This window comes from Arachis ipaensis, chromosome B5 (assembly GCF_059453495.1).
Source record: "Arachis ipaensis isolate K30076 ecotype BB chromosome B5, ASM5945349v1, whole genome shotgun sequence".
Lineage (NCBI taxonomy): Eukaryota > Viridiplantae > Streptophyta > Magnoliopsida > Fabales > Fabaceae > Arachis > Arachis ipaensis.
In genome coordinates this window covers 150,242,797-150,266,006 of record NC_142440.1, presented here as the reverse complement: position 1 = coordinate 150,266,006, position 23,210 = coordinate 150,242,797, and the positions used below count along the sequence as shown (strand labels likewise).

Below are 23,210 nucleotides of genomic sequence, written 5' to 3'. Positions count from 1 at the left end.
TTATGAATTAACTTTTTAAAAAATTAAAACTTTTTTTTCAAATGATACCAAACACGTATTCTATAACTTTTTATAATTCAAAAAAAAAAAGTAACCTCCTACTTTCTAAACAGACTCTAAGACCTCACTCATACCCACGGTGAAGCAAATACTTGTGCTGATTGGATGGATAAGGCAGACCACGAGTAAGAACTAAGAAATACAATACTGGAATGAATCTCCTGAAATAATGAGTCACCTTTTATTCAGTGATGTAATTGGGATTTTCAGACCCAAAAAGATCAAGACCTTGTTGTTTGTTTGGGCCTTTCGTCCCGCATTAACAAAAAAAAAACTCTCTTTTGTGCATATATTTTATATTATCTGACTTCATTCTTGTGGCAATTGCCCATTGACATTGTTGCAAATTAACTGTGTTTTGAAAATTGAGAATCTTATTTCTTAATAGCATGCGTTATTAGATAACATGTGGCCTATGCTGCAATAATGGAGGCGTACGTTCACATCAACCATTACCCATCATTTTTGTCAATTCCATTTAACATTTTAATATGCAACCTTCACCATTATTTATCCATTATTTAAAACATAACTACCAAATGCATTTAATATATACACATATATATAACGCTGCATCTATCTAAAGTATCTATTATTATTATTATTATTATTGATTATCTTCAGCCTCCCATTATAACAACAAACACCACCTCAAAGAACACAAAAAGCAGTGGTGTTTGCTGTTTAGTTCACCTCACCCTTCTAATCTCACTCACCGCCACCGTTATGTTCTGACACAGAAAATTTTTCATCCAAGACAAGTCAACATCTTTTACAGAAAAAAGTTGTACCAAGGTATAGCTCAAGCTCATTACAATTTACATAAACCAAAAAAGAAATCTTGCTGAATAGAATAGAATGGGACACATTCAAGACAAATAAGCAGACCAAGTTACACACTTACACTTACACCACACTCTCACACAAACTCTCTCTCTCTGCATTCAATGCTGCAAGCAACCTTATTTGGACAACATTACAAGCATACAATCAAATAAGCATCTTGGTATCTTCAGCTAAACATGGACAATACCTGGAGACTTGCTTTTCTTATGATCCTCACCCTTCATTCAAACACAATAGTAGCTGAATTTGGTGTTGTTGGTGGTGTAGGTGTTGGTGTTGGTGTTGGCAATGGTGGTGGAGGAGGAGTGGTTTGGGTTGGGGGAGGGGTTAACAACCCACAACCCTCTGGATCTTCTTCAGAATCAAAGCTGGATGGAGCTTACACAGCGCTACAGGCATGGAAATCTGCAATCACTGATGACCCAAAGAAAATTCTAGGAACATGGGTTGGTCCAAATGTGTGTTCTTACAAAGGGGTTTTTTGTGATTTTACTGAAGATGAAATGGGTGCATCTGCATCAGCATTCCCTGTAGTTGCAGGCATAGATCTCAACCATGCAAATCTCCAAGGAACCCTTGTCAAAGAGCTATCTTTACTCACTGACATGTCCCTTTTCCACCTTAACAGTAACAGGTTCACTGGTACTGTTCCTGATGAATTCAGAGACCTCGACACTCTTGAAGAATTTGACCTCAGCAACAACCAATTCTCAGGTTCTTTCCCTTCTGCTACTTTGTACATGCCAAGCCTCATCTACTTGGACCTCAGGTTCAACTACTTCTCCGGGACAATCCCTCAAGAACTCTTCTACAAGAATCTTGATGCACTGTTTCTCAACAACAATCAATTTGAAGGTGAAATCCCTCAGAATCTTGGAAATTCCCCTGCATCAGTGATAAATTTAGCCAACAACAAGTTGAGTGGGAACATCCCAGCAAGTTTTGGATTCATGGGTTCTAAATTGAAGGAGATTCTGTTCCTGAATAACCAGTTAACTGGTTGCATCCCTGAAGGAGTGGGGCTATTCACTGAGATTCAAGTTCTGGATGTTAGCTACAATACTCTCATGGGTCATGTGCCAGACACATTGTCTTGTCTGCAAGACATTCAAGTCCTTAACTTGGCACATAACAAGCTTTCTGGGGAGTTATCAGATGTAATATGCTCTCTGAGGAGCCTTGCAAATTTGACTGTTGCTTACAATTTCTTTTCTGGGTTCAGCCAACAATGTTCAAGGCTTTTCTTCAGGAATGTGGGTTTTGATGTCTCACTTAACTGCATTCCTGGAAGGGACATGCAGAGACCTCAACCTGAGTGTTCTGTGATCCCAGGTGGTAGTCTAAGTTGTCTCAGAATTCCAACACCAAAGCCTCTTGTTTGCGGTTCTCTGGCTGTAAGTGCTTCTAAGCACACTAATTCTACTTCATCATCTCCTTGAATAGTAATTATTACAGTATACTTTATTAGTTACAGGTTGGTCATGGCTTCTCCACTAATTAGTGTTACCAATCTCAATTTACACACCTGCTAATTTAATTCTTCATAGATTCATTCAGCATACATGTTTAATATTATTATCAAAAAAATACTTGCTGACTTCCGAGACTTCTAATATGTTTCATGATTATTATAGAAAGACAACACCTGATGCCTGATGGTATATACAAGCCAGACAATTTATGTTTCACGTGACATGCTTGATTTGGATACTTTATGCGCACTAGTTTATCACGGGTTTCTTAAATTATGCCTTGAAACTTCATTCCCAGCATTCCACAAGGCCCCTATTAGGTTACTTCTGAATAGTGAAATTTCGCAACAATATAATGCTCTAGCATCTAGATTACAAAACCACAATCAAAATTCAAAAGGGTGCCAAAAGTAGCAAGTCTCTACACCCTAGAGTGCCAGCTCTACCATATGAATTGGCTGAGAAATGCAGAGAAGGCCATGCATACTAATCAAAACAAGTGTAACTAATTGAAAATAACCAATAGTTTAAGCTATTCTATGTTATACTGGGTGAAAATAATGAAATCCAGTGAAACAACTTTTATCTCTAACAATGTAGTACATAAGAAACTAACATCAATCAGAATCTCATTTACAATTGTCTGGTCTCCAATGAATCTTCGTCAGTTAGGAGAATTGTTCCCAAACCAGCCCTTATGAATGTATGGTCCACTCATAGCTTCGGCCATGAAAACAATGGAGAGACATTCATGTTCATAATACACAACAAGCAATCATGAGAAGAGAATACAAGTTGGGGATACCATTTCTCTGTTAAGCAATATAATACATTGGGTTTGGGAGTTTAAAAGAGCGTGATGCCACAGCAAAACCCCATAAATCACTCCACTGATCACCAGAGTTGCCATGGATCCTGTAGCCTTCTTCCACCAATTCTGATCTCTTCTCAGACTTGTACTGAGCAGCTGTTTTACCTTGGTCAGAAGGGCCTCTGTTTCATACAAGGAATTTCAAGCTAAGTTCAACAGAACAACAAAATGTGTATCCTTACTAAGGGGTAAGTGTAGGAAAGAAAATACAAAGACATGAGATAGAGAGGCATCTCGTCTGATTTTGTATCTCTCTTTCTTCAAACAGGACTGTGTCTTTCAATGTCTTTATATTTCTATCCTAAGAAGATTACCAATAAACAGTAAGAAACAATTATTTTGCTTTATGTACCTTAAGATAAGCCTCTCCCAGTTTCTGTACCCTGCAAATAGAAGGTTTGCCTCAGTGGCACTCCTCTGCTGCTCACTTCTCCCAGTTAAGAGAATTATTTTGAATCCCAACTCCTGAAGCTCATTGTGCAAACTGAAACTTGGTAGCAAAGCTGGAGCCTTGGCCAATTTCACCCATTCATCAAAGGATGTCTCATTAAAGATCTCTGTCCTGGTATCCAAAGTTTTAAAACAAGCCATAAGCATAACCCATTGTTATGTACTTAAACCATAGAAATTCACACCAACAACCCCATACATATATGTAAACTCTAAAGTCAGTCAACTAGTTATGATTCGTGCAGTCAAGATGCCCCTTCTCTGCTGTGTTTTTCAATAAAAATTCTCATGATGTCATTCTGCTACAAACTAACCAACATGACCACATATACACAGAATTTCTGTTATTAATGTGGCCATAGCCTGTTTGTTGATCCATACATAAGTAAAAATAAGTCATCCTAATTCATTCTTTATAATAATAATCTTTTGTATTCAATATAAACATTGTATAGCATTGGTCAACTAATAATTGAATTTGAAACAAATTTACTTACGAGAGTGATTCATTGCATAAATTTCTTCCAAAATATCAAATAAATTCACTAATTATTGAAACAAATTCACTACTAGGTATTTCTATTTATTCATACGAATACCGTTGACCAATTACCTTAACCTAGTTGACCAATCCAACGGCTAAAAAGTTCGAAAGCAAAACCACTTACCCGAACCCGGTCTCTTCGTAATACGGCAAGTTCGATAGAAGAGTTTCGTCGATATCGAACACCCACGCGTCTCTATCATCTCCGACCAGCTTCACGCTCCTCGCAAACTCCGACGACAGTTTTCCGATCACCTCCAAATCCGACGAGTACTGTCCCCCCGTCATGTACGCCTGCACGAAGGCCGCGCACCTCGCCGGAATTTGTTTCCAATTCCCGGCGTTGTTCGTCTCCACGGCGAGTTTCCAGCTATCGCAGAATACGCCATCGTCGGCGCGGACCTTCCGATTCCCTCCGGCGACGAGATTCTCCGACGGGAGACGGATCGCGGTTTCGGAAGAGATGCCAGAGATCGCTGAGAGGAGCAGAAGGAGAGGGAAGAAGAATGATGCACCCGAAGCCATCGCCGGAAATCGATCCTTGAAAGAACGATTTTCCGGCGACCTTTTAAAAAGAAAAAGAAAAAATATAAAAGAATCGGTTTTCTCAGATCGTAAAAGAAAAGAAAAGCATCTCACTGGTTAGAAAAGTTTTAAGAAAAACGACGAATGGCTGAGAATTACTCTTCTTCTTACAACGACGTGCCGTTTTAGACTTCGTTATCAAAAACGACGATAGCTTTTTCTGCAATTTATAGATAACTTTTTGAGTATCTGTTATTTTTTAGATTTATTCATAATTGAAATGTTTTAGACTCAAATTATATTAAGATATGTTAACCAAATTATTAACAATAACCTTAAAATTGTATAAAGACTTGTTTGGACGTTCTTTTTAATAAATATTTTTTTAATATTTTTTAAAAAAATTTATAAAAAAAAATAATTTTATGTTTAGATATTGTATGTAAAAAAATTTGTTTATTTATTAATAATATTTGAATAAAATAAAATAAAAATATTTTTTTATTTATTATATAAAATATATATATTTTTTTAAATTATCTTTTAAAAAAATTATAAATTATAATTTTTTAAAAAAAATAATTTTTTTAATATTTTTATTTTTATTATTAAAAATTTATTATACACTAAAAAATAAAAAAAATATTTTTTAATTAATTTTTTTTTATCAATTTAACAGCGCCCAAACAAATACTAAAAAATACAATTTAATACTTTAATGAAATGAATACAAATATCACACGACTAATCACAAGTATTCAATGTTTTGAAACAAATAATCCCACAAGAATATTCTTCCTCTATCTCATGTTTTACTCATAACAACATTTAATTAGTCATCATTATTATCCAATATCTCCAAAATCTTATGTCATGCTTAAATGGATCAGATAAATGCCTCTAATTTTTTCATATGTTTTGAAAACCGTAAATTCTCATATATTAATGTTTTGTTATTGAGTTATTATTGTTGTAAAATAAATAAATAAAAAAATAAATATAAAATAATAAAAAATATAAATAAATAATTTTAATATTAATATTTATTAATATTATTATTTCAATATAACTATATATATATTCACTCTTTATATGTTGATAAGCGTACATGTACATATAGATAGAGTAGTAATTTATGTAATATTGTGTATGTTTTTTTCTAAAATTACGCTACCGATTTTATACACTTACAAAGGTCATCTTTTTTAAACCTCATTAAATTTAATTTCTCTTAATAACTTAAGCCTCTCAACATTGAAAAATTCCGTCGTTCATATTGTGAAATAAGTTATTATTAAATGGACATCCATATCACAACACTCCTCCTTAGATTTTTATTTATGGTTATATTTCATTAAAATCTTATTAAAGAAAAATTCAATGGAATAAAAAATTTTAGTGAAAAAAAATAGTACAATATTCTTTGTGGTAAGACTGTCTCGTTAAAAATCTTGTCAAGAAAAATCCAATAAAAATTTGACCAAAGAAAAAAGAATACAGTCTCCCTCTCTCTTATTGACATTATTTAATATCTTGAAATCGGCGCATCTTAATTTGATGTACCAATCTCTCAAAGAAGAACTTTGGAAGTGACTTTATAAATAAATCTGTTAAATTATTGCTTGAGCTGATCTATTGGACATCAATTGTTCCTTGATTTTGAAGGTCATGAATGAAGAATAATTTAGAAAAAATATATTTTGTTCTATCACCTTTGATGTATCCACATTTAAGTTGAACAATGCATGCTGTATTATCTTTAAATAGAATAGTTGGAACTATTTGATGATCAGTCAGTCCACGTAATGACAGAATATATTGGATTAAACTCCTGAGTCAAAAACACTCGCGACTTGTTTTATGTATTGCTAGTATTTCAGCATGATTAGAAGATGTCGCTGCTATCGTATATTTCGTGAACCTCCATGATATAGCTGTATTACCATGTGTGAATAGGTATACTGTTTGAGATCTTCCTTAATTTATGTGGATCAGACAAGTACCCTGCATTTGCATAGCCGATTAATTGTGACTTGAATTCATATGGATAAAACAGTCCCATATCAACTGTTCCATGAAGATATAAAAAAATTTTGTTTAATTTCATTCCAATGTCTTATATTTGAGAGGAACCATACATTGTTAGTAAATTTACAGCAAATGATATGTTAGGTCGTATATTATTAGCAGAATATATTAGTGCTCTAATGGCACTGAGATATGATACTTCAGGACCAAAGATATTTTTTTTTATGACAAAATTGATCATTTTCCAACCTTACGATTATTGGAGTACTTAATGAATGTGACTTATCCATATAAAATCTCTTTAAGATATTTTCTATGCATGTTGTTTGATGAATAAAGATCTCATTATTTGTATACTCGATCTGCAGACCGAGACAAAATTCAATATTTTCGAGATCTTTTATCTTAAACTCTTCTTTTAGAGCTTTTATAATTATTGAAATATCTTCCGAGGTTCCAATAATATTTAAATCATTAACGTACATAACAATTATAATAAATTCAAATGCATATTTCTTCATGAAAATATACGAGCAAATATCATCATTTCTGAATCCCTTTTTAGTCAAATACTCAATAAGACGATTATACCACATTCGTCTAGATAAAGATCTTTACAATTTGACTGAGTATAACTTCTACGAATATTTATTGGATGATTTAGATATCTTTAGTCCTTTAGAAATTTTCATATAGATATCACGATCTAATGATCCGTGTAAATAAGTTGTCACCACATCTATTTGATGCATATGTTGTTTACGGTATGCGGATAAACTGATCAAATAATGCAATGTTATTACATCTACTACAGGGAAATATGTTTCTTCATAATCTATACCGGGCCGTTGTGAAAAAATTTGTGCTACAAGTTGAGATTTGTAGCGTACGACTTCATTTTTCTCATTTCATTTTCTCACAAATATCCATATGTATCCAATAGGTTTTACATCTTCTGATGTACGGACTACAGGTCCAAAAACTTCACGTTTTACAAGTGAGTCTGACCTTCATTCTTCCCATTTTGGCAAATCATTCCTTTGTCGACATGCTTCGACTGCTCTTGGTTCAAGACCCTTACTTTCATGCATGATGTGTAATGCATATTATATACAAATATTTTATTGACAATTATTTTATTTCGGTTCTATTTTTCTCCTATAAAGATATAATTTATTGAGATCTTATCATTTTCAGAATTTTCAAGTACCTGAACGCATTCTAATGTCAAAACTATATCAGAATTTTGGATACTTACTGTGTCTTTTAATTTTTATGTCTTTATCCTTTTCAACAGGAGTACGAATTGTCTTAGTAATATGAAATGCCTCTCTTTTTTTTCGAGAATTTTTATTTTTGGAACCAATTGGTTTACCACGCTTCTGGCATGTACTTGTTTCATTAGCCATTTGTCCAATTGGAACATCAATTCGAATTAGAACATTTTCAACTGGTATGTAAGATTTAGTTATCCTCTTTGTATAAAAAATGTATCAGGCAATTCATTTGCTATTTTTTTTTAAATGTATATTCTTTTGAATTTCTAGTTCACATTGTCTTGATCGTGGGTCTAGATGCATTAACGATGATGCATTCCAATTAAGTTCTTTCTCTAGTGGCTTATTCTCTCCCTCTAATGTTAGAAACATTGATTCATCAAAATGATAATCAGCAAATCGTGATTTAAACGCATCTCCTGTTTGTATCTCAAGATACTTCTCTATAGAAGGATAATTATATCCCACATAAATTTTCAATTTTCTTTGGAGTCCGATTTTAGTGCATGAAGGTGAGGTAATTAAAACATATATCGCACACCCAAATATTCTCAAATTGAAAACATTTAACTACTGGAAAAAAGTTAATCGTAAAGGAGAGAATTGATGGTAACTTGTTGGTCTCAAACGAATAAATGTTGTGACATGTAAAATCGATCGTATGCCCCAAACAAAAATAAAGAGATTTGTTCTCATAAGTAAGGGTCTAGTCGTCTAGCAATTAATTGGAGGCGTTTAATAAGTAATTATACTAATCCATTTTGTGTATGAACATGAGCTGTTGGATGTTCAACACGTATTCCGTTAGCCATACAATAAGTATCAAAGGCTTAGGAAGCGAATTCACTGACATTATCAAGGCGAATTGCGTTGAATGGTTTTTTGAAAAATGTGCTTTCAATTAAATAATTTGAGCAAGTAATCTCGCAAACTTTAGGTTAGGGGTGCACATGGGCCCGGTGAAGTTGGGTTTGATGTGACCCAGACCCAGCCCGAAATATACACCGGATCTATTTATTAGACCCGAACCCGGTCCTAAACCCGATGAAACCAATACACTTTCGGGCCACAATTATACCGGGTGAAAACCGGGCCGTTAACATTACATTACGTTGATACCTTCTTGTAAGATAGCATGTAAAAATATCCAAATTTTCAAGACTCCAACCATTAGTTAACATGGTAAAATTCACTTAGAAAAATATAACAAGAACCAACCCTTCTTCAAAATTAAAGCATAACCACAATCAATACTAAAACATAACCACAATCAATACTAATATTGTCTAATAATACCAAATATTTAAATCAATACAAATAACATAATCTTATGTATTAGTCTAAAGTCTTATGCATTCTAAACATAAAACATTAATTTATAGTCTTATAATGACTAATAACACAAAATATTAAGGTTTACAATACTTAAATTCCACATAAGAATAGTCATGATCCATCACTAATAACACAAAATATTAATTGTGTATGATGACCGGGTCATCGGGCCGACTTCGGGTGACCCGAGCTATGGCCCGGACCCGACCCGAAATAATGACAGGGTCTATTTTTGAGACCCGTACCCGACCCTAAACCCGATGAAATCACACCAAATTAGTCCTTAAAGTGTTCGGGACCGGGCCGAGCCTTCGAGCCGGTCTGGGTCTGTGCACTCCTACTTTAGGTTGCAAAAAGACAATAAGCACACATGTGACTATCTCAAGAATGCGTCTATTAGAATCATAAAGTATCTAAAGGATCCACATGTTGGATAAATTGATCCACATATATCTCTTTGAATTTTTTCTATAAATTCAGGGGACTCAAATATAATTTTTACTGGTGATGACCTTACAATTAACTTTCTCTGATTCTTTAGTAAATGTCTAATGGGAGTTTTCAATAATTTTTCGCATCATGGTTGTTCCCGGATGCCCCAGTCGATCATTCTAAATTATGAATTCATTTATGTTGGTAAACTTCTGGTTTACAATTACATGTGATTTAATTGCACTGATTTTAGTATAATATAACTCAGATAAAAATGAGAGTAACTTTTCTAATATAATTTTTTTATTTGAATCATGAGTTGTGATATATAAGTACTAATGATTTTTCTCATTTATTATTTCAATATGATATCCATTTCGGCAAGTATCTTTAAAACTCAATAAGTTTCTTAGAGACTTAGTAGGCAATAATGTATTATTTATTATAAATTCTATTCTTCTGGAAAACAAAACTATAGCTCTTTTGGAGTCTTCTATCATATTGCCTAAGCCAATAATTCTATTAACACATTCTTCTTTTAGTACAAAATGAGTAAAATATATATTACTTTTTGAGAATAGTATGCGAACTTACACTATCCGCAAGGTAACTATCTTCATTATATATTTCTGTCATTTTCTTCAAAGACAAATAATAATAAGATCATAATATAAAATAAGTAAAGGTACATGCACAATAAAATTGTATTTCATATTGGAACTATTTGTTTAAGTAACACTGTATATAAAAATAGTATTACACACTAAAAATTTTATTATTATTATTATTATTATTATTATTATTATTTTAGAACTGGACACATTTAGTGATTTTAAAATTTTTAAACATAAACAATAATATTTTATTAAACACAATAATATTTTATTAAATATTATTTATATACATCATACTTAAAATTCAAAATGCATATGAGATAAAATTTAATAAAAATTTTCTTACATTATTTATTAACATTAATATATAAAGAACTCATATATTAAACTTGTCATCATTGATTAAATGGCTAATATTTATTTCAAGATCCTCAAAAAAATTAGATACTTTATAATGAGTGGTGTAATTTTCAACAGTATGTTTTGAAATAAAATTTATCTCATTTTTCTTGTCATCCTTTTTCAAGGATGCTCCATAAAGATCAACTAAGTGCTTTGGGGTACAACAGGTATGTGACCAATGACCTTTTCCACTACAACAAAAATATTTATCTTCTGTTGATTTATTTTGTCTATTATTTCTTTGTTTATCCCACTTCTGGTGAGATAATGTCTTGTGAAAATAATTTTTCTTTTTTTCATAATTTTCTTGTAACTAGAGCCTTGTCATTCACCTTTTCTAGGGTTATAATTTGCCACATTTGCTTAAAGAAATGGGGCGGCGCTAGCTAGACGTGATTCATAATTTTTTAAAAGCAATTCGTTATTTTGTTCAACAACAAGAAGGTAAGAAATGGGTTCAGAATATTTTTTAAATTCTTTTTCTCGATACAACTGTTACAAGAGCACATTCGAGGCATAGAAGGTCGAGAAAGTTTTTTCTAACATGTCGTTATCAGTTATCTTTTTTCCACATAATTTCATTCATGAGGTAATGTGGAACATTGCTGAATTGTATTCATTTATGAATTTAAAATTCTGTAAACGCAAGTGTGTTCACTCATATCGGACTTGAGAAAATATCACTGTCTTTTGATGATTATACCTTTTTTCAAGATTCTTTCACAAATCTGGAGAATCTTTTAGTGTGAGATATTCATTTTTCAATCCTTCGTCAAGATGCCGACAAAAGAAGATCATGGTTTTGACTTTATCCTTTTAGGATGCTTTATTGCCAACTTTAATAATATCTCCAAAATTCATTAAATCAAGATGAATTTTAACATCTAATATACATGATAAGTAATTATTTCTAAATACATTAACAGCATTAAATTCAAGACGAGAGAATTTTAACGTAATGAAAAATTATTAACTGAGTCTTTCTAAATTTTGATCAAAATCTCATACTGATAATATGTTGTAAAATAAATAAATAAAAATATAAATAAAATAAAAATATAAATAAAAAATTTTATATTAATATTCACTAATATTATTATCTCAATATTGAGATGGTTTATATATATTCACTCTTTATATATTGATGAGCATACATATAAATAGAATAGTATTTTATGTAATGTTGTGGGTGTCTTTTAATAACTTAAGTCTCTCAATATTAAAAAATTAAACCACCTATATTATAAAAAAAATTATTATTAAATAGACATTCATATCACAACAATTATATCTTTTTTTAAGCTTCTTATTTTTTCTCAAACCATTAATTCCAATTCCAATTCAATCAATTATTTTATCAAAAAGATTTTTGAATTTATCGTTTTCTGTTCCACTTTTCCTTAATAGAATTGTTCTCAATTATATTACTTATTTACCAAATCTCATATCTTTTTTTCTTCGTCTGCTTTTGTTATTGGCTGTTGCAATATCTATTACTTAGTCCTGCATCTAAATTGGGGTCGTCGCCCTCAATCTCTTTGGGCCAGCTTCTACTCTTTGCTTTGGCCCAGGTCCACTTTCACCTATTTCAGTTTTCTCCGGCCCAACTTCAACAAAAAAGAAGATACCATTACTCTATTCATATTTTTTTTTAAATCAAAAATAAGATTCAAACTCGCGACTTCTTAAATAAGTATGAGTATAGAAAGATTATACCATTTAAAAAGAAATACTACGATGAGAAACATTATTTTTTTCTATACATGAGAAATTTAGTTAACATTTTTTATCAAAGTGCCATATGTTCAACTGAAAGAGCAACTTTTAATCTTTTACATACCACAATGTAAAATCTACAAAGCATTTAATGCGGTATCAGTAAATTGCAGTTAATTAAAAAATATAATTAAACTTTTTTTAACTCTCTAATACTTTGAATTATTATTTAAGTTGTGGGCTATTTTTTTTTAATTGGCTTATGTTTTTTTTTTTGGTGACTTTAATTGGCTTATGTTTATGTTTGGACTTTGGCTTTTGTAGGAATAATTAATTGCACTTTTTTTATAACTCAATTAGGCACAAACTGACAAACATAAAGTCTTATTAATTAATCCGTTTATTTGAGATAATATTTGATAATTTGCTTTTTACAGACACTCACTTTTTTTTGTCTTTTATCTAAATGATTTGCAATTTTTGTTTGTTTTTTATTTTGAATATTAAAGTAAGTAATTTTGTATTGGTCTATTAACTCAATACACTATTTAATATTGAATGTGATTATATTCAATGTAAAATGATCTAAGGTCTAAAGAATTTTTTTTCAAGAGTTAAAATTTGATCTGATATTAAAGATAAATTTGGTATAAAAAAGGTTAAAATATTTTATTATTGATAATACTTAGTGTGTTCACCACAATAAATACACAGTTGATGAAAAAAAAATTTTTTTACTAACAAATTTTAATATATTTATTGTCATCTATTGTATTTCAAAAAAAAAAGGATAAACTTTATATATTAAAATGACATATAATAATAATAATAGTGAGTGTTAATAATGTAAGCAAAAACAAATAATCAATATAAAATTAGTTAAATTATTAAATATTTAGATTTTTTTATTAAAGATTATAAATTTAAACTGAAAAAATTTTTAAAATATATATTTAATGAGAAGAAATTAATCTTCTATAAAATTTTCAAATTATATATAAATATGTTTATTATGTATAAATTTAATTTTGTCGTTATTGTCAAATGATCAACTCCACTAAATATCTTTTGAGAAGTAAACTAAGATAAATAATACACAAAACATAACTTAATCCAAAATCAAACCCTAATCTAATGTCCAGAAATAAGCCCACAATTTTTAAATAATAACTCAAGCATTAGACATTAATTACATACTTTAATACACTTTTAAATTACTGACACATATTGAAAGTCTCATAATTTCTGCATTAAGGCCTGTAAGAACTGTCTCTTCAGTTGAACACATGGCAGTTTAACAATGAAGCCAACAAAATTTCTCATGTGTAAAAAAAAGTAATGTTCCTCACCGTAGCATTCTCCCCATTTAAATTATAGTTCATTGACCTCTATTCAAGTTCCTTATTTTGAAATAATGTACACTATTTATTTATCTGTTCCATTATTACTATGTTAGCTGGGTGGAGCATGTAATAAGTTAAGATGTCCGTAATTAAGCATATTCATCCAAAAACTTAAGGTTGGTAGACAAGTAAATTTATATTATTGACTTTGGTAAAAGAAACATTTTAGACTTTCCTATCAAAACGACCCATAGTTTTTTGTGGAATTAATAGATGACTTTTTGTGTAAATTTTATTTTTGAGTAATTCCTAATTATGAAAGATTTGAATGTATATATTTATAATAAAAAAAAATATAAACTAATTTAATACTTTGAGTTAGCTCAAAATTACAATGAGTCGTTGGATAGTTTTATGAAACTAATTCAATTTCTAATAAGTATATCAAATTAGTTTACCTTTTCGATAGTTAAAAGTTTATGTACTCAAATCAATTATGATAAAAAAAAAGGGGGGGGGGAGACTCTTTATTTTTAAATTGTATTACAATTCGAAATATTTAGATACAAATTATTTTCAGAAATATCAAAGTATTAACAATAACCCTAAAATGAATAAAAGATGTCGTTATTATCACGAGAAAGAAGAAGAATAATATAGTATTAAAATTGAAACGAATACAAATATCATTGGCTAATGATAAGTATTCAACGTTTTCAGAACAAAAAAATACAGTATAATATATATGCAGAGATTAATAAGATAAAAAAAATATTAAATGAACAAGTTATTTTTGTAATTAAGTCTAACTAATTTTATTTTGCTTTTATGTTTTTACTCTTTTTTTTCTCTTCAACTAAAATATTTTACTATCCATGTTTACACTATTAAACCAATTTAATTATCAAATGATTTAGTTATGGACAATGCTACGTAACCAAAATATTATAGATAATAAATAAAGGTATATGACTAATAGTATTAACGTTTATAAGAGAGTGTGAATCACTCTCCTAATTTAATTGATGCAATTAATTTCTTTTTATTATTAATTATATTTCCTTATTTAATTATACTAAAAGTTAATTCCAAATTTAATGTGAATCAGATTGTGAAAATTTCTCTTTCATTATTATTATATGTAATTATAATTGTATAATTTTTTTCTTCCATATAAAAATTTCAAATTCTTATATTTTTAATTAAAAAAAAAACTCAAATCACCTCAACACATTTTATAAAAAATAAAATATTTTAAATTTGATCAATTTTTATTTATTGAAAATTAAAAATATCTAAAATTGTTGGTTCATGACCTGCAAAATAAAATAATAAATAATAATAAATTAGCACCAATTTATTGATTATGGATATTATATATATATATATATATAATTATAAATATTATACGTATAAAAATATGGATATTAAATTAGAGAATTTAACAATTTCTGGTATACAATTCATATTTTACATATAGGGTATTATAAAATAAAAAAAATTAAAATTAAAAAATAAAATTTAAAAAATAATTATTAACTCGTCGTATTAAAATCAATAAATAAGTATACATATGAATAGGAAATAAAAAATATTAAAATTATGACCCTTTGGTGTACATGTAAGATAATTTGAAATATATAACAAGACATATAGTTTAAAATTTGGTAATATTAATTGTAAAAATTTGTTAATTATAAATATTATATGTATGAAATTATGAATGTTATGAGTATGAAATTATGGATGTTATTAATATAAAATTTTGGATGTTATGTGTATCTTACTTAATTATGGATGTTATGTGTATGAACTTGTGGATGTTATGAATAAATTTGTTAATTGAATAAATTAATTTAGGTATTTGACATTTTTTTTCAAATCTAATTATAGTAAAATTTAGAAATATATGTGAATTAAAATAAATCATTTTCACTTTGAAAAACATGAAATAAATTTTTAAATTATCAAAGACGGTGATTTAAAAAATTATACGTTGATTTAAATGTATAATGTCTTCAAAAATAAAATATTAAAATATTTTGAATAATAATTTATTAGTATATATGTAAAATAATTTGAACTACATAATAAAATATAGTTTAAATAATTGATGATAAATATCATAACCAACAAAGAATTAATTGCAATTATTTAATATAATTAATATTATAATTACCGTTCTTAAATATAATTATTATTAATTTTTATTGTATTTTTATATATAAAAATCAAATTATAAAAAAGAATATTAAGTATTGATTACAATAGTGCCTAATAAAAAGGGATATAATTTTCTAATTAATATCATTAATTAGCAAAGTAGAATGAACGGTGATAAGTATAATGATAAGAGAGTGAAGTAAAAAATAAAAATGTTATTAAGTGATATAAATGAAGTAAAATATGAAAAGTTTTGGCTGATTAGGGTTGAAAAATTTTGGTTACCAAACTTTTTTCTTTAGTTATATAGAATTCGTAAAATAAATATACATAAAATAGACATTAATTTGCTTGTGCGCTTCCCATATAGATCATATCCTCCGTTCAAATTTACACAATCGAAGCAAAGTTAAAAAGAATACTGTTAAAATTACACTCTCTAATCTATATCTGGATCAGAGAGAAAAGTGAAATAGCTAGAAAAAAGACCCAACCCTTAAAACTAACTCACAAAATATATATATAATAAGTTTTTAATATACACATACATAATATTTTTTGTATTTAACTGCTCAAACCAAAGTTCTCCACTATAAATACTTGAAATTAGAACATTAACCTTTTTTGTTCAATCAACAAACAGCTAACAAAAGATTTAAAATTCTTTTAGCAAAAGAAACAAAAACAAAGTTAGCTGAATGTTAACAGAAAAAAAAGGCCGTGTCTAATTTTTTTTTTAATATGAATAATAGCAAGTAGGAACAAAATGGCTATCACTGCAGCATATATATGTATAAGAAACATATGTAATTATGAGATGAAAATTGCATAGAAGAAACGATAATGTAGTATAATGGTTGATGAAGCTATGAGAGGGAGAGATTATGTTGTTCATGACAAAGCTCCTTCCTGAGTTTATGTGAGAAGAGCTTGCATGCATCCATGCTAAGATCAATGGCAGCAGAGAGTGCAATGAACAAAGCGGCATCAGCCATGCAAGTCACGTGCTGTGCACCAATTTGCACAACGGGCTTGCTAACTTTACCTTCACCTTCCACACTTGACCCCATCACAAACCCTTTTCCATAATGTGGAACATACAACACCCCGTTATCCTTCATCACTCTATAGTCAATGCAAAATTCGCCTCCTTTTTTTGTGCTCATTGTAGACTCAGCAATGGGGATCCCGTTGCTTTCTGTCACCAGCTCGAATTTGTAGCCTAAGCCGTCTACAGGGCCTCGTTCTCGCCACGCCTCGAGGCGGCCCCATGGCTTCCAGCTGCTTATTGGGGTCGCCCCGTTATGGCTGGGGCGGAGAATGAGCCATGCACCTGGGTTTGATCTCGACACTCTATCCGAACCGGGGGATGGGACGAATGGGGTGATCATGGAGGCCGCCGCCACCGGAGAGCCGGAGAGGTCGTGGATCATTATCATCCAACCCTTTCTCTCCCTCCCTTGCCGCTCCCTCACACTTGAGAAGGTTCTCTCCCATCTGCTTCGCTGCTTCGTGAAATCTGAGGGAGTTGACCTGAAATTATGCTAAAGCATCAGCATAATTTATTATTTTGATTAATAACTAACTAGTAATATTTAAAAATGTTATTTAAAAAAAAAGTGAAAACTCATGTGAGGTCTATTGAAGTGAAATTATCTAACGACTTTCAGGTATTAACTTCACGTGAAGTCGACTGCACCTGAATTTCCACCTTAAGAAAATGATACTCGATGGCTAAACTAAAAATTTTGGATTGTTGACTAAAAATATTATTCAATATAAATTAAGAATTATTGGTTCTTAGATTTTTCAATATCACTACCCTTGTTGGCAAGAAGCTTATACTAAATAATCATATTCATATGTTAGTTAACTAAATCAAATAATGTAAGGAGTAATAACAAAACATTATAACGAAAATGTCAAACGTGCTAGGAGAATAAAATTATAGTCCTATGAGATATTGAGAGTGCGCCCCCACCAGATACTAGCACATGGTAGGGAATCCAGTGCAGTTATCTAAAACAGTTTGGAAAATCTCAGCTTGTCTGTTTGACCAACCCTGAGTATATATGAATTCAATGCTGCTATTTAATGAAAGATCATGAGATAACTTATTTCAACCAGAAGGTTGATTAAGCATGGTTCAAAGTATAATAAATATGATTTTGATTATTTCTTTAATACATCTGCATTATTATAATTGAACAATCCTTATTTCAGATAAGAGAGAGTGTTATTATTTGTGATTAATAATATGGCAAAAGACAAATTAATTGAAAGAGAGAGTGTGTGTATCAGGGGTTTTCCAGAGTTGGAATATAAAATTGCCAGCCCATAGACATAGACAGTATGAAAATGAAAGATTGGTGGTACCACTTTCCAATTTTTAATTTTCAAGGTTTCTTTCACCATAAAAAAGAGAAAGGAACAAATTGCAGAAGGTGTATATCATGTTTTTTCACCAAAATGAAAAACAAGTACAAAAAGGATATGTTATAATAACAAACAACTAAGCAAAATTAGAGACAGAAACATAATGGAAATGAAAATGAAATTGAGCTGGATAAGGTGGTGAGTGAGGCCCCAAGTTAAGTTAGTAGGCATGTGAATGATGAATTTGTTAGGTACCAGCTCTGAGAGACACTGACAAGCCAGCCCACATGCCTAATCAAATATTAAACCTCATCTTAAATCTTAATCATAACTTTAATGTTCTCATAGCTATAATTAATGAACCTAACTATTCGTACCCATTAGTCCTGCACTCTTGCTTGTAAAGTTAGCAAAACCTTAATAGCACACTAATCATTTTTGTTGGCTCTTTTGTATAGACAAATTATTATATTTGGTTGACTTACTTTTTAGTTTTTACATATTTATTTTAAAATTTTTCAGTTTATTATGATAACTACTGTTGTATGAAATTCAAGCTTGTTTGACTCTTATATCCTGATTATTATATATAAAATAAATGGAATTAATCTATAGTTCTATACTGTATATATTAATAGAAAGTAAAAACAAATTGATTGGCACTATAATACTCGTTCTATTTTACTAGAATAATTTTATTAATTTCAGTGCTTCAAATGTCTTTTCAACGTTGAATTCTTGTTTACTTATTTACTTATAAACTAAAAACCAACGAATATTAAACAACTTTATTAGAATTTTAAAGATAACATAGTAACTCGAAGTTTGACCAGGATCATTCTCTTAGAGCACCTACAATCGTGAGTTCCTCTTTTACTTTTTTCTGACACATAGGAATTCTAACCATTGGAGGAGAGAATGAATGAGTTTTCGCACGGGTCTCAAGGTGAGGGAGTCCCTCTAAATAGGGACTCAAGTTAACCAATAATAACTTGTCATTTGGCAAGTTATTTTTAAAAAATAATAATATAAAATCTGAAATAATTAAATAATTATATTAAATAATAAAATAATAATTAAATTAGTAATAATTATATTAAATAATTATATTTTTATTTAATTAATAATTTATATTAATTATTTATATCATAATTAATATCGAATATTATTTATATTATTATATTAAATTATAATTAATTAAATTTACTTACATTAAAAAATAAATTTAATTTTTACACCTTACAAAATAATTCTTAGTTGAGTTAGTTATTTTTATTTTTAAAATTTAAAATGCTAACGATATTATTAAAATTAGCAATTGTAAACACAAAACTATAAATTAGTGTAATCCCGAATTATATATTATGTATTATTATTATATATGAATTTATTTAATATTAATATATTTTAATAGTAAATTATTTTTAAATTTATAAATTTAAATAATATTATTAAAAAATCAATTACATTAATTTTAAGTATTTTAATTAATTAATTAAGTGGGACCACAACAGGGACTAAAGTTAGTTCCTCATAATAGAGAAGAGATATGCTTTAAGTTCCTATTTACCGTTTATAACGCAAAAGCTTATGTAGAGTTACTTTTTATGACAAGTGGGCCATAAATAGGGACTGAGATGAGTTCCCTATTGGAGATGATCTTAATCTGTATTAGAATCCATCTTTTGATGGCTAAATTAAAAGAATAAAATAATTAAAAAGCTAATTTTCCGCAAAAACACAGCTCATTAAATGGTCATTACAATTTTATTTTATTTTATTTAAAAAAAAAAAGCAATTCAATGTTTGAAAGAGATCATATCATCTTCCGTCTTACTGTTGATTTATTATCATAATCAAACAGAAATTTGAAAATAAATACCAAAAGAAGATTGATAATAACATTTGTTTTCTCAATTTAATACATCATCTTTTACATTTATTTATGAAGAAATAAAATAACACTTTACTATGGTGAAAGCAATTTTTTTATTTTTCACCTACATTGAATAAAAAGTAAAGACATGATTTTTCTTCTTCCTTTTTCTTTTCAGTTGCTAGTAAATACTTTTTTCCGTAAAAAGTAACCCAAAAAATCTTAAAACAATTTTAGAAAAAAAAAACCATTTTAGGAAAACTTTAAGGTTCCCTTAGAAAAAAAAGAAAAAAAAAAGTTTAATTGAACTGTTAAGAAATATGGTAATTCAGGTGGTTCATGGACTCACTTTTTATACAGTTGTAGACTTGTAGTAGTGATTAATGAACTAACATGCACTGTACAATTCACGTAACCAAAAAATAAAATAAAAAAGAAGTATAGAAAGAACTGAGCGAGTTGAAGTGAGTTGACTCACCGAGTTCTGGAGTTGCGATCCGCGCTGAACTTGCAGCTGAACACTGGCTGCCTGATGTTATTCTCTTGAACCAAGAAAACCACCGGGCTGCACTCCGGTTCGCCACCGAACTGAAAAACGAAGCGTGGATCCGGTTCGGAGCGAACCACCATGTGAACCCGAGGCGAGCATTCCTCCTCCAAACCCGCTTCACCTCCTTCACTACTACTCTCTTTCTTCTCCTTCTTTCTCTTCTTATTCTTCTTTCCGAGGCTCAACCACCCGCTGTGGTAAGTGGCGGAGCGCGACGGCGAAGAGAGCGGGACGGTGATGCGGAGGCGGCCGAGGAGCCTGGCGCCGGCAGAGAAGCCGCAGCAGGAGGTGGCGGCGATGCTGCCGGCGTAGACGGAGAGGCGGAGGGTGAGAGGCTTGGCGGAGAATCGGCGGATGGCGGCGGAGTCGAGGTGGAAGGCGGCGGAGGAGTTGGAAAGAGAGGAGTCGTCGGAGGTGAGGAGAGGGAGGAGGGCGGTGTGTGAAGGGAAGTTGTTGATGCGGATCTTGCAGAAGCATGGCGTGGTTGAAGGGTGAACGCCACCGGAAAGCGGCGAGCGTCTGGTGAAGGAGGGAAGCTTGAGTGCGAGAGAGTCCACGGTGAGTCTCACGTACGGACACGGATCCATTTGGAATACCAGAATATAACTAACTGAATTGCTTTTAATTAGAGTGAAAGTGTGGAAGAGTTCTGTTTGGGGGAGGTTTTGTTTTGTTTTGTTTTGATTTCAGAGTTTGCATGTCATCCCACTCTTTAATATATATCATACATTTCTGTTGTCCACATGAAAATTTTCAGGCATTCATTTCTTCTACTTTCACTCTTTATCCATACTTCTTATCATACTTCTACCAACAACATTCTTATATTTAAAGATATTTCTTATTTATATATGTATCTACTTTTTACTTATATATTTTTATTTTTTATTATAAGTAATTAATAACGTTTGGTGGTAAATTTTAAGTGTGTATCACTTTTCTATTCTTATTTTGATTTTTCACCTTTTTCAGTTTTTTAATTTATTGGTACAAAATAATATATATAAAAAATGTACAAAACTAATAATAATATATAAATTCTGTTAAAATAATATAGAAATATAGAATATTTAAAGAAAATTATACCAAAATGCAAAAGGAGAAAAAAAAAAGAAAGAAAATAAATAAATAAGGGCATAAGCTAAGGAAAACATGTATTTTAATTTGAATACTCAGTTGAAAATTATTTATATACGTAGATATTACTCATATATTATATCTAAGACCAATTAATTAGCGAGATTAATATGAATTTATGTGTTGAAAATGGAATCACTTTTAAGGGGCATATCTGATATAAGATAACCTATTTAGAACATATATATGCAATATGTTCAGTGAAATTACTTACTATATATGTTACCCTATATATTTGGTATATATATATTATATTATAAAAAGAATCGTTATGCATGGCATATAAAATGATGGATCATAATATAATCAACCTTTTATTTCACCTGTGAGGTTTTCTTGTAATAATAATAATAATAATAATAATAATAATAATAATAATAATAATAATAAAAACAATTATTATTATTATTATTATTAATATTATTATTATTATTATTATTTAAAGTGATGACTATTTATAAATATATAAATTACAATATTATTTACGTGCAAATTTAATTGTTGTTTAATTTTATTTTATTTTTTTTTGTAATTTTCTAGAATAATGCATTCGAACTTCCTTCCACCTTAGTGGGGAAGAAATTAAAGATGGTCAAAACTTGTAGGGTGGATTGCCCGTTCAACATTGCATTCAGAATTTAAAGTTTTAGATAGGTCTTGGTCCTCTGGCCAATGGCCCTTTTAATTTAGGGAAAAAGACAAATAGGTCCCTGACTTTTTAAGTTTTTGACAAATTCATCCCTGACAAAATTTAAATACAAAAAAGTCCCTGACTTTAACAAACGGAGGACAATTTAGTCCTTCCGTCTATTTCCCTCTCACACATCAAACGGAACAGGCTGACGTGGCTATAACGGTGTCCAGGTGTCCGTTACGGTGCCACGCTGGAAGGAAAAAAAGATCGAAGGACAAATAGGTCCTTACTGATCAAAACGACGTCGTTTTGATAAGGTAACCCTAATGAGATTTAAACTGGGTTTTCTGAAGTAACATACGCAGCACCTGTTCAGATTTGTTCATGGTGGTGTTGCTTAAATTGATGGCCAGTGATGGAAGCTCATCAATCAAGAGACAACGCGGAGGTGTTAGCAGACGACAGGAAGGCTCTTCTATAAATGCAGATCCATGTTCAGTTCAAGCTGGGGATGAGAAAGATTGCATCGCTCCAAAATGCTTCTGCGGGATGTATGCGA

At 30.2% G+C, this 23,210-nt stretch overlaps 3 protein-coding genes across 3 annotated transcripts; 1 reads left to right on the top strand and 2 right to left on the bottom strand.

The window, feature by feature from the left end:
* The first annotated feature begins 888 nt into the window (after positions 1 to 888).
* Positions 889 to 2,502, top strand: LOC107644453 (leucine-rich repeat extensin-like protein 2). Its single transcript, XM_016348314.3, has one exon. It carries the CDS (start codon positions 1,083 to 1,085, stop codon positions 2,343 to 2,345), a length of 1,263 nt encoding a protein of 420 aa, XP_016203800.1. The 5' UTR covers positions 889 to 1,082; the 3' UTR covers positions 2,346 to 2,502.
* A 434-nt stretch (positions 2,503 to 2,936) lies between these two features.
* Positions 2,937 to 5,018, bottom strand: LOC107644452 (acid phosphatase 1). Its single transcript, XM_016348313.3, has 3 exons — positions 4,368 to 5,018; positions 3,602 to 3,811; positions 2,937 to 3,371 (listed from the first exon to the last, which is right to left on the bottom strand). The coding sequence occupies exons 1-3, from the start codon at positions 4,766 to 4,768 to the stop codon at positions 3,194 to 3,196; spliced, it is 789 nt and encodes a 262-aa protein (XP_016203799.1). The 5' UTR covers positions 4,769 to 5,018; the 3' UTR covers positions 2,937 to 3,193.
* Positions 5,019 to 16,416: 11,398 nt separating this feature from the next.
* LOC107642143 (uncharacterized) lies at positions 16,417 to 21,683 on the bottom strand. Its single transcript, XM_016345450.3, has 2 exons — positions 20,809 to 21,683; positions 16,417 to 17,611 (listed from the first exon to the last, which is right to left on the bottom strand). Exons 1-2 carry the CDS (start codon positions 21,465 to 21,467, stop codon positions 16,945 to 16,947), a joined length of 1,326 nt encoding a protein of 441 aa, XP_016200936.1. The 5' UTR covers positions 21,468 to 21,683; the 3' UTR covers positions 16,417 to 16,944.
* Positions 21,684 to 23,210: the final 1,527 nt, after the last annotated feature.

Bases quoted from the DNA above. Each gene is read 5' to 3' on its own strand.
- LOC107644453 (XM_016348314.3), top strand. From the start codon at position 1,083: ATGGACAATACCTGGAGACTTGCTTTTCTTATGATCCTCACCCTTCAT.
- LOC107642143 (XM_016345450.3), bottom strand. From the start codon at position 21,467: ATGGATCCGTGTCCGTACGTGAGACTCACCGTGGACTCTCTCGCACTC. The intron at 17,612-20,808 runs GTGAGTCAACTC...GCATAATTTCAG, and splicing joins GATCGCAACTCCAGAACTCG to GTCAACTCCCTCAGATTTCA.
- LOC107644452 (XM_016348313.3), bottom strand. From the start codon at position 4,768: ATGGCTTCGGGTGCATCATTCTTCTTCCCTCTCCTTCTGCTCCTCTCA. The intron at 3,812-4,367 runs GTAAGTGGTTTT...TTTGGATACCAG, and splicing joins TACGAAGAGACCGGGTTCGG to GACAGAGATCTTTAATGAGA. The intron at 3,372-3,601 runs GTACATAAAGCA...TGTATGAAACAG, and splicing joins TGGGAGAGGCTTATCTTAAG to AGGCCCTTCTGACCAAGGTA.